Source organism: Ascaphus truei, chromosome 14 (assembly GCF_040206685.1).
Source record: "Ascaphus truei isolate aAscTru1 chromosome 14, aAscTru1.hap1, whole genome shotgun sequence".
In the NCBI taxonomy this organism is placed as follows: Eukaryota; Metazoa; Chordata; class Amphibia; order Anura; family Ascaphidae; genus Ascaphus; species Ascaphus truei.
The window spans coordinates 56,580,622-56,591,367 of record NC_134496.1 but is presented as its reverse complement, the minus strand read 5'-3'; the positions used below and the strand labels follow the sequence as shown (position 1 = coordinate 56,591,367).

At 42.9% G+C, this 10,746-nt stretch overlaps 1 protein-coding gene and 1 long non-coding RNA gene across 6 annotated transcripts in view; one reads left to right on the top strand and one right to left on the bottom strand.

Moving 5' to 3' along the window:
- The first annotated feature begins 3,492 nt into the window (after positions 1 to 3,492).
- LOC142466205 (putative cation-transporting ATPase 13A4) overlaps positions 3,493 to 10,746 on the top strand; it is a 76,961-nt gene continuing 69,707 nt past the window's right edge. For 2 of the 5 annotated variants that reach the window (XM_075571093.1, XM_075571092.1), the window contains exon 1: positions 6,860 to 7,035. In XM_075571093.1, the coding sequence (XP_075427208.1) occupies positions 6,973 to 7,035 (63 nt within the window). In that variant the 5' untranslated portion in view covers positions 6,860 to 6,972. The other 3 variants (XR_012788088.1, XM_075571090.1, XM_075571094.1) reach the window with 3 other exon arrangements.
- LOC142466223 (uncharacterized) lies at positions 5,371 to 7,913 on the bottom strand. Its single transcript, XR_012788090.1, has 2 exons — positions 7,568 to 7,913; positions 5,371 to 5,632 (listed from the first exon to the last, which is right to left on the bottom strand). It is a non-coding gene; the product is annotated as an uncharacterized LOC142466223 (long non-coding RNA).

Here is a 10,746-nt window from a genome sequence, read left to right as displayed (position 1 = left end):
TACCCCCAACAAAAGAAAATACAACAGGTGAAAACAGGTAAAAAATCCCCCCAGCTGACCCCAATCCGTCTCCCCTGATTAGTCCGATCCACATGCTCAGTCCTTGCAGTTCGTGAGAGCTTAATTTCAGTTTTGCGTGTCAGCGACGTCATCTTAGCTCCTGATTGGACTTCTACGTGTCCCTTGTCTTCTGCACACGCGTTATTTGTGCTTGCGTTCCAGCGTCCTCTTACACGTTCCGGTTAGTCATGACGTCACCCGTCCCGTCTGGATTGGTCCTCCACCTCTCGCGATGATTAGGGGGCTGCTCATGCGTCCTGTGAGCTTGTAATCCTTCTCTCATCTGTGCTCGCGTCTTGTCCAGGAATCCAGTGTCCTCCGTTGCCATGGGTCCAGTGACGTGATCCTTTTCTTCAGCTCTGCGTCTCTTAATGTGCCACGTTGTGTATTCAGGCTCTTCACCTTTTACACACACCCACATCTCCTCTTTTGTGATCTCTCAGTCCTTAAAGTGCATGAAAAATGTCATATGTAATCAGGGGTGACATATCCTAAATGTGAAACAGTGATCATAGTAAGTGCTTAAAAAGTGGTTTAAAAGATTAAAAACTTTAGAATGCTTGTCAATCTGCCCTGGTGTTACTCACATGAGAGATCAGTCCTTGCTAGAGAGGCAATAACAACAACAACAGCAGCCATGCAACCTGTAATAAGAGCTGCTCTATCTAAAGTGTAAGTCCAGTATGTCTCCCGCTGTAATAAAATTGTTTCAATATCAGAACCTGTCGAGCTTCTTTTTATATGCACAATAGCCATTAAACGAAGGGATGAGACCGGATGTTTACAGTCTACGCAGTGGTTAATAAAAACAGTATTTTCTGATTTATTGTTTATTCTACTGTTATGTTCAATAAATCTGGTCTATAAACTCCTGTTTGTTTTACCCACATACAAGAGGCCGCAGGGACATTTAATGATATACACAACATGTAGTTGTGCAGGTGATACGTTTATTGATTTTGAATTTAGCACCACTTCTTGGGTGACTACATTCATGTCATTAAACTATTACAAACTGAACATTTAAAACATTTGTAACAGCCTGGTTTTGGGTCACTGAGGAAATGCCATCCTACATAATGCTCTTTTTTATCTGCTTTAATAAGAATATCCTTGAGGTTTTTACTTCTCTAGTAGGCAAATCTCGGGATTTCTCTACAAATTTTACCTAATGTTTGGTCTGATTGTAAAATCCTCCAGAGTTTTTGAATTGTTTGTTTAACAAATCTACTCGCAGTAGTATACTTGCTGACAAACGTCATTTTATCACTCTCCACTTGTGTATTAATCACTTGTGGTTCTTTTTTTAAAGCTTTTTCTACCGTGGACATTTTATGTCCACGATCTAGGAACCTTGTTTTTATTTCTTTTATGGTTCTATCTAGGTGTAAAGGTCTGTCAACAATTCTTCCCGCCCTTATCTTCTGCGAATACGGGTAACATTCTCTTTAGAGAGGCTGGATGAAAGCTGGAGCCATGTAGGGTTGAATTCCTATCAGTAGGTTTTCTAAACAAGTCTGTATGCAATTCATGCCCATCGTACGTAATTAATACAGCTAGGTATGATATTTGGGTATTGCTCCAGTTCTTTGTGAATTTAACTGGCGTGGGTAATGCAGCTAAGTGTGTAAAGAACTAAATTAGTTCATTTTCTGTTCCCTTCCAGATGATAAACAAGTCGTCTATATAACGACAATAAAAGAGCATTTTCCCAAAATATTGTGTGTCATAGATGTGTTGTTCCTCAAAAAGGGACATGTAGAGATTTGCCTAAGATGGTGCTACATTGCTCCCCATTGCGGTGCCTGTCATTTGCAAGTAGAAATTTGTTTCAAATTTAAAGTAATTCTTATGTAAAATAAAATGTGACAGGAGCATGATGTAATCAGCTGGCGGGCCTGTTGTGTGACTTGCCTCTAATTTCTCTATGACCACTTCTAGACCATCAGTGTGTGGGATGATAGTATAGAGACTGGTGACATCCATGGTCACCAGTAATATTTATCTCATTACATTTTAAGTGTCCTTAATGTAGGATCTTCCCTCTACCACTAACGGTTGTCCGGTTTTTCCATTGTCAATTTTTGTAGACACATTTTTACAACCGTTATTGGTAGAGGGAAGATCCTACATTAAGGACACTTGATTTTTTGAAAAAATCAGGTCCGTAAAATGTAATGATAGAGAAATATTATTATATATATTATCGCCTTAAAGTATTTTGTTTCTGTAATTGTTTTTTATGCAAGGTAATGTTAAAGGTTGAGGTGCTGGTGCTCGGACGCAGTGGGAGGAGCTATACCATCCTTGCACAGAGGAAAGCGGCTCCTACAAGCTCACGTGAAATGTGTCCAGGGCAGGAACACATCGGTTTGTGAGTGCGCTTTCCTTCATTTTACTACAGCTCAGTAAATTCCCTCCAAACGTATTCCAGTTCCAGCAGTTTACAAGTACGGCCTCAGGGCCGTCTTAACCGCATTATAGGCCCCCGGGCAAAGCAGTGCACTGGGCCCCGCCAACTCTCCGCTACAAGTCGTCATTTTTCTTCTTCTACCGAGTTAGCGGGAGATTTGAATGTTGAGGCGGGTGATCGGAAAATTAGTGTTAAATTCTGGTCTGTGCATAGATTAGCATGGGGCCCCTATGCTCGTGGGGCCCCCGGGCAACTGCCCAGCATGCCCATGCGTTAAGACGGCACTGAGTACAGATGTTACTATTGTAAGGTGTAAGTGTAGGTTTCCGTCCAGACGCTCTGCAAGGTAAAGCTATTTCACTCCACTGTTACTAATAGCTAAAATAAATAGTGGGTTAGATGATCAATAGTTGGATTTAGGCTACGATATGTTTAGAAATTAGGTATTTAAAATCCTCATAACATTTAATTATTCATTTTTTATATAAATTGTCAGATTATTCAATGCTCCGCAAAGTCTTGATATAGTATGTGTTTCTAAGATGTTAGTTCTCAAAGATTCAACAATAATATGTATTTCATCATAAGCAATTGTTTTACCTCGACATTTTTATATTGGAACCACGCCAAGACTCACGCCATTCATTCCGCGAGTATCATAATGTCATGCAGAATGAGGTAAATCTGATCCTGACGGAGAACCTGAGTCCTAATAACCGCCCGCCCCATCATAACCACGCCCCATGCCATCATAACCCCGCCCATCCCATCATGACCCCCCCATCATAACCCCGCCCATGCCATCATAACCCCTCCCATCATAACCCCATCCCATCATGACCCCCCCCATCATAACCCCGCCAATCCCATCATAACCCCGCCAATCCCATCATAACCCCATCCCATCATGACCCCCCCATCATAACCCCGCCCATGACATCATAACCCCGCCCCATCCCATCATAACCCCACCCCATGCCATCATAACCCCGCCCCATGCCATCATAACCCCGCCTCATCCCATCATAACCCTGCCCCATCCCATCATAACCCCGCCCCATCCCATCATAACCCCGCCCCATCTTAAACACGCCCATCCCAGCTTAACCCCACCCCATCATAACCCCGCCCCATTGTGCCATATACCACCCCATGCGTCCTAACTGTCAGAGTGTGGATCCCTTCTCCGGAGGTGAAAGGGGCCTAGCAAATCCCACGCTCAGGATGGGGGAACCTTGACAACCCTAGTGTTATGTTAATGGTAAATACAAGGCAGAGGATAGAATAAAATGGTCTTTACAGAGTACAAACAATACATGATAGACTATAATAAGATGCATGTTCTACCAGAAACATAATATGAAGAAATAGCACAGTCTATATGTAACAGTAACCTGATCGTGAGGGATTTAGTTACATTGCTCTGACCCTTCTTTTCAAACTGCAGGTTTCTTTCTACCAGCCTAATTATGTCTCTAACCCCATTCATATATTTCCATCTCTCCTTCCCTCTCCACCTCTCAGTACATATGAACTCTTTTCCTATCTGCGCCCTTTGACTCCTTCCTGCAATACACCAGAATTTGCTTTTGGGGATATCTCTCCCAATCCTGGTACCTGCCGTATTTCTACATGTTCTCATCCTCGCCTCCCACATCCAACTTCTACTCATTCAAAATTCATACCCATCCCCTGCCACCCTCCCTCCTCTCTCCCTTTCTCCTGTGCCCTTTGGAATGCTCACTCCCTCTCTAACAAGTTCCTCTCTGTGCATGACTTCTTTCTCTCTCACTCTCTGCTCCTATTTGCTATAACTGAGACCTGACTCACTCAGTCTGACTCAGCGCTGGAAGCTGCCCTCTCTTATGGTGGCCTTTCCTTCTCCCACACTCTGCGCCTTGATGGCAGGGGTGGAGGCGTGGGGCTCCTGCTCTCCTCTCTCTGCGGTTACCGAACCCTTCCTATTCCTTCCTCTCTTTCTTTTCCCTCCTTTGAGGCTCACACTGTTCAGTTTTCTTCTCCTTTCCCTGTCCACGTAGCGGTCATCTATCGCCCACCTACCTCTGCTCATCCCCCTTCCGTCTTTCTCAATGACTTTGAATCCTGGTTCTCCTTCTTTCTCTCCTCAGACTCCTCTGTTCTTATCTTTGGGGACTTCAACTGTCACATTGATGATATATTTGTACCTTCTTATCCCCATGTAGTATATACCCTTAGGAGTGCACTGACTGTGTTGTTTTTACCCTTGTGCATTTCTATGGTGTAAGGTAAGTCTGACTACCTCGCTAACCAGTCTGACTATTTTTGACTGCATTGTTTTATCTTTTATCCCTAATGTCCCACCGTCCCCCCTATTCCTACCACATTGGGGGAGGATTCCAAGAACTGCGGCAAGAAGATCACACAGAGAGTGAAACAGGGCGATTCTAGGTCTTGGGAGGACCAAAGACAAGAAACCTTTGAGAAGACCGCACTCACACAAGTATGAGTATCTGTATTATTTAATATACCCATTGTATTATCCCATATGCACGTAGAATACACCAAAAGGAGTGCATTGACTGAGGTCTCATTGTAGCCTTGTGCGCCCTCGAGGTGTCAGGTAAGTCTGGCTAAAATACTAACCAGTCTGCCTTTTGTATTTATCTTCACTATCACATATTGATCCGCGCTCCCCTTGTATTTTTGTCTCTGCTATGAGCTTCTGCCTGCCGCATTACACTGCTAAAAAGAGCAGGGCCAGTAACCCTACTCACGGACAGCTGTTTCGACCTTTTGGGTCTCATCAGTGTGAGGCTGGTTGATCAAACAGCATGTTAGTCTGCAGCGTAACTTCTACTTGTGTTTGTTCAGTTTGCTGGTTGTTGACGTCCCATTAGTTATTTACATTTAAGCTATGCAAATGGCAGGTTATGCATTCCCTACCTTGCAGCTTAATAAGGGGTTAATATGGCTTCTTTTTTTTTTGTCTTAAACTTAAACACAATGTTTCGGTGAGTTAAAGGCAAACAATGTCTGTAGCCTGAAAATGTTCATTGCCGTATTTTCCGCGCAGTAGAAATCCCATCGCTGGCGGGAATGTCTCCGTTACTCCGGGGTGCGCTGGGAGCCTTCGTTTTCAGAACCATAGTCTCCAATCGTTGCACTTTTATGCTTTTCCTGAAACACAGATACACGGTGAGTCACCTACACCGGGAACAATTGTAATGTTTTGTGCTGTGTAAATTGTTGGTTAGCTTCGGCAGGACAGGTAGTTTACATTTTATAGGTGTGCATGATTTGAAATGTTTTCAATTGATTCAGGGTTTGGCTTAAAGCTGCCCTTATTATTCATCAGCATTTGGCAAGATGCCAAACTTCCGGGGAGATATGTAGCAGGGTCTGAACTTGCTGTACAAGCGGTACTGCCGGCATTATTGTGTAACCCATCGGGAGCAGTAACCGTGCCTCCCATCTCATCCTCGTCTGTTCTCATCTAATGAGGAAGTACAGGCATACCCCGCTTTAAGGACACTCACTTTAAGTACACTCGCGAGTAAGGACATATCGCCCAATAGGCAAACGGCAGCTCGCGCATGCGCCTGTCAGCACATCCTGAACAGCAATACCGGCTCCCTACCTGTACCGAAGCTGTGCACAAGCAGGGAGACTATAGAGCCTTTTACAAAGGCCTTATTTACATCAGTTATGCACGTATATGACGATTGCCGTACTGTACATGCATCAATAAGTGGGGAAAAGGGAGTGCTTCACTTTAAGTACATTTTCACTTTACATACATGCTCCGGTCCCATTGCGTACGTTAATGCGGGGTATGCCTGTACCATAGACCAGGGTTGCTCAACTCCAGACATCAAGCCCCCCCCCCCAACAGGTCAGGTTTTCAGGATGTCCCAGCTTCAGCACAGGTGGTTCAATCAGAGGCCCAGTCTTTGACTGAGCCACCTGTGCTGAAGCAGGGATATCCTGGAAACCTGACCTGTTGGGGGGGCTTGAGGACTGAAGTTGGGGGGGCTTGAGGACTGATAGACTCTCTCACCCCTGTCAAAAATGCAATCTCTGGAGAAAAACAAGAATATAATGTAAATCATATAAAAATGATTATATGTACAAAGTTATGTTGTCCATATTTTTCAGTCGAAATCCTTTTGCCCATGTGACTGCCTGACCATGTTTAAATAACCCCCTTTGTTTAAATCCTTTTGGAGTGTTTACCCTCTATATGGCCCCTCTTTACATGTCACTGCATGCAGCGATGTCTGTATGGGATGTATACAGGGTCCCATTGACGATGAATAGGTTACAACACCTGGCTGAATTAGAAGGAGGAGTCAGCATTCATTCCTTCACAGGAGGAGCCGTATCTGTCCAGGAAGGTGTGTGCCTTGTATTGCTAAGTACTTACAGAAAGTTGAATTCAGTACAGGGAAGGGGGTTGTTGGGTGCATAATAAGCTGTCCCTTGTGAGGAGAACCCCATTGTTTTTGTATGTGGGATTGATGGGTGAAACATATAAGGAAGGTCACCATGCATTGCTCAGTGAAGGAGAGGAAAATGAGATGGTAAGTGGCTTCCTTTTTCTGCAAGAAGTAAATCTCTGTAGACTGAGTGAATTGTTGTCATGTATTCCTGGCAATGCCTGGTTACACCACCCCTTTAATAAAACATGCTATTTATTTTATACATGAAAATTAAATATTTGTATTGGAAAAAAATACTATATAAATATTAGACTTGGCTTGAAGTGTTGTGAATATGTAATTTAGCAAATACCCCAAGAATCCGATCGTTACTTAACTTGCTAAATAATTGGTTGTTGAAACCTTAACTCGTTTTGTACAAAAAGTACAGTTTTGAAACGAAAACAGAATTTTCGAACTAAATGCTCCTGGGACCAAACAGTGAGAGGAGGATCTGGGGAAGCAAACTGAGACAATGCCAAGGAGTTACTATGTGGAGAGCTCTCTTGTGTTAGAAGTAAAGAAACATGTAACAGTGTCATACATTTGACACAGATCTGTGAGGTTTGTGCATCTTTAGACCTGCAACATGTCAGTAGCAGAACTGCAAAAAAGACAAAACAACCTGACTCACCTGATTAGAATGTCTGTCATAGAACTCCTCCTTTGCCCAATATAGTCACTCACCAAATTGCAGGCTGGCACAGACATCACACAATCCTTTCAAATGCAGCGGATGCACTGGTGCTGCAACATGCCTCTTTGTGAATAGCAGTCATTGCATACACACAGACCTTTATACGTAGCCCATACAGTATGATGTATTCATTTAAAAAACAGAAATCTGGTCCGTTTTATTCCTCCATGCTTGACCTACAATCTTATGTTTAAAACGGGCTTTAAAACATTCTGAATTTTATTAAGTATTTAAACCTATTACCCGTTGCCACAGAAACAGCATTTTTGGACTTGCGGTTTTGCACTGGGTGGTAGTGCATGAATAATACGTTTTATGAACAGTGGCTAAAATCTGACATGTAATTAAACATAATTGTGAAGCCAAATAGTTTTCTTGTATTTAATTTTGATTTTTAATGCCGGAGGGGAAAGCAAACACCTGGCTTTATTGTACCGGGTCAAAAACAGACTCAACCAGTTTTTTTGTCTCTCAGTCTCTGAAGGTTTCCTTGGGAATTTCAATGAAGTTCAGAGATGTAAGATTTATTGTGCTTGCTTATACAGTAGTTTCTTGTAATTTAGTGGTTACCTAGCCCCTGTCGTTAGTTTCAAATATCTGGGCATGTGGTTTGACTCCCACTTAACATTCGGGATGCACATTGATACCCTGACATTCAAACTAAGTGTACTTTATTGCATCGGTGCACAAACGTTTCCCCCTGCGCCCCTCATTACCTGGTCTTCGGCGTCATGTGATCCCGCCGCGTTGCCATGGCGACGCGTCGCCGAAGACAAGGTAAGGGAAGTTGCAGAGGCCACACACGATCCCTCGGCATTAAGTTTAATACCTTGAGGTAAAGCGCAGGGCTTCTGCAACCGCCATGCCCTCCCGCCCCCCCTGGAAAATCTTGCGCCCCCCAGTTTGCACCCCTGTTTTATAGGAACAAATCCTCCCTTAATCCTGCTGGTCAGAAAGCACATCCCACAGCAGAGGTTAATACCAATTATAGATTATGGGGACATAGTATATGGCTCGGTACCCCAACCCCAGCTTAGCAAACTAGATACCCTCTACAATTCAATATGCCGCTTTGTCCTCCAATGTAACTACAACACACATCACTGCGAAATGCTCAAATTACTAGATTGCTCATCACTTGAGCCTAGGTGCAAAGTTCATCTTTCCTGTCTTGCCTTCAAATACTTTCTGGGCCGGCTACCCACCTATCTGAACAAGCTCCTCACCCCTACCACACGCAGCACTTATCATCTGAGATTGGACTCCAAAAGACTGTTCATGGTCCCAAGCACTTACAGAGGCTCCTCGCTCTTCCCCAAAGCATTTGAAATTAAATTACGGGGGAGCACGCGAGGCCTCTGTAAAGAGAGGATGATTTCAAGCCCAAATGTTAATTCTGCTATATTCTCTATATACATATATATTCAGCAGGTAGCTAGTTAAAATAAGTAATTTAGTATTAAGTTAGAACTTATATTGGAAGATTATTAGCTGACTCAGCACAGATAAGCTGACGACAGCCAGGTGTGTGTTTAATGTCTACTAAATTGCAACAGTTTGGATTCAAAGGTTAATTAAATAGTAGTAAGACCATACAATAGAGATGGGTCTTAAAAGATGAGGAACATCTTTTGTTGTCTAAATTTAGCATAGGTTGAACTTGATGGACCTACGTCTTTTTTCAACCTCATCTACTATGTAACTATGTAACTATGTAACTATGTGACATAGGATTAATTATAGTTACTTAGTGGCAGAACAAAGAAGGGTGTTCTAAATCAGTAAATATGGCTATATAAAGGCTCATTGGTTTAAACATTGATGTTTGACTAAGCACATTTTGGGCTGACACTGAGAAAAACAGGTGATTGCTATGTTAAGGAAATGTATAAAGATTGCGTTTGGATTTATACAATTCAGAATCATTTAACTTCCAAGCTAAGAACACGCAAGCTAGCAATGCTCCCCTCTATAACTACATTCTATCTGCCTGAATGATGTAACCGACTGACATGGGGCTGTGACAGATGTTTTCTATTGTTTCTCAATAAATTGAGAAAAGAACCGGGCCGGGGACTATTTGATATATATTGAAAGGAGAGACCTTTATTTGCACCCATCTAATGAGCAAATCTTCACTCTGTATGTTACTTACCTTGTCTCCAGCGGCTTCTGGTGTCACATGACGCCGTGGGGTCACATGACATTGTGACATCAGAAATGCCGGAGACAAGGTAAGGGGGGAGGGGGGGAAGAAGAGAGCGAGCAGGCAGGGGGGCACAGATGAAAAAGTTTGCACACCCCTTCCTTACAGTGCCGTATATTCCCTTCATCCCGCCTTCGGTGCTAACCATGTATGTAATGGAGCCGCACATTCCTGCATCATGCAACAAGTTGTTCATTTCCAAAGAACACATCATTCTCTTTGCTTGGTATGTTTAATAGTTTAACCCTTTGACTAGCGTAAGGCCCACCCCACTGATTTTCTGGATCTCAGCCAAATAATCGCTTGGTCTTGTGATTACATGGTCTTGGGAAGACACCACGTCATCTGAAGAATACTCCAACTCCGATCACGTTCATGGTGAACATTAACTCACCCTAGAAAACGAGCATTTCTAGCATGTCATTCCTCGTACGTTACAGGGTACGTCATCGGACACAAAGAGTTAAATGTGCAGTCGCCCTCTTACACAAAATCAAATTCCTGATGAAATCGCTTCTCGCCTTTCATCTTTTGAATTTGCAACAGACTGATTTACAGAGAAAACATTAAAAAAAGTGCAAATGAAGCCCTGAGAAAACAGGAAAATCTAGAACTCTTAAAACCGATACCTATCTCCACAGTTTCACAGCTATTAAATAAGAATTCAGGTAACCAACATTTACTAATTGGGTAGCAACGTTATTATTTCCCCATAAAATTGCAGGTATTATTTCTAATCACTAAAATAAAAAAGTACGACATGTAGCAAGTTGTGTATAAACTGCTCCGGCAGGAAAGGTATTGTGTGAGTAGAGTATCACAGATTGCACATAGAGAATGGAGAGTGATTAGTGAGGCTCGCATACACGCTCACACTCACCCCCAGGATACCACACCTAAATATGCCAGC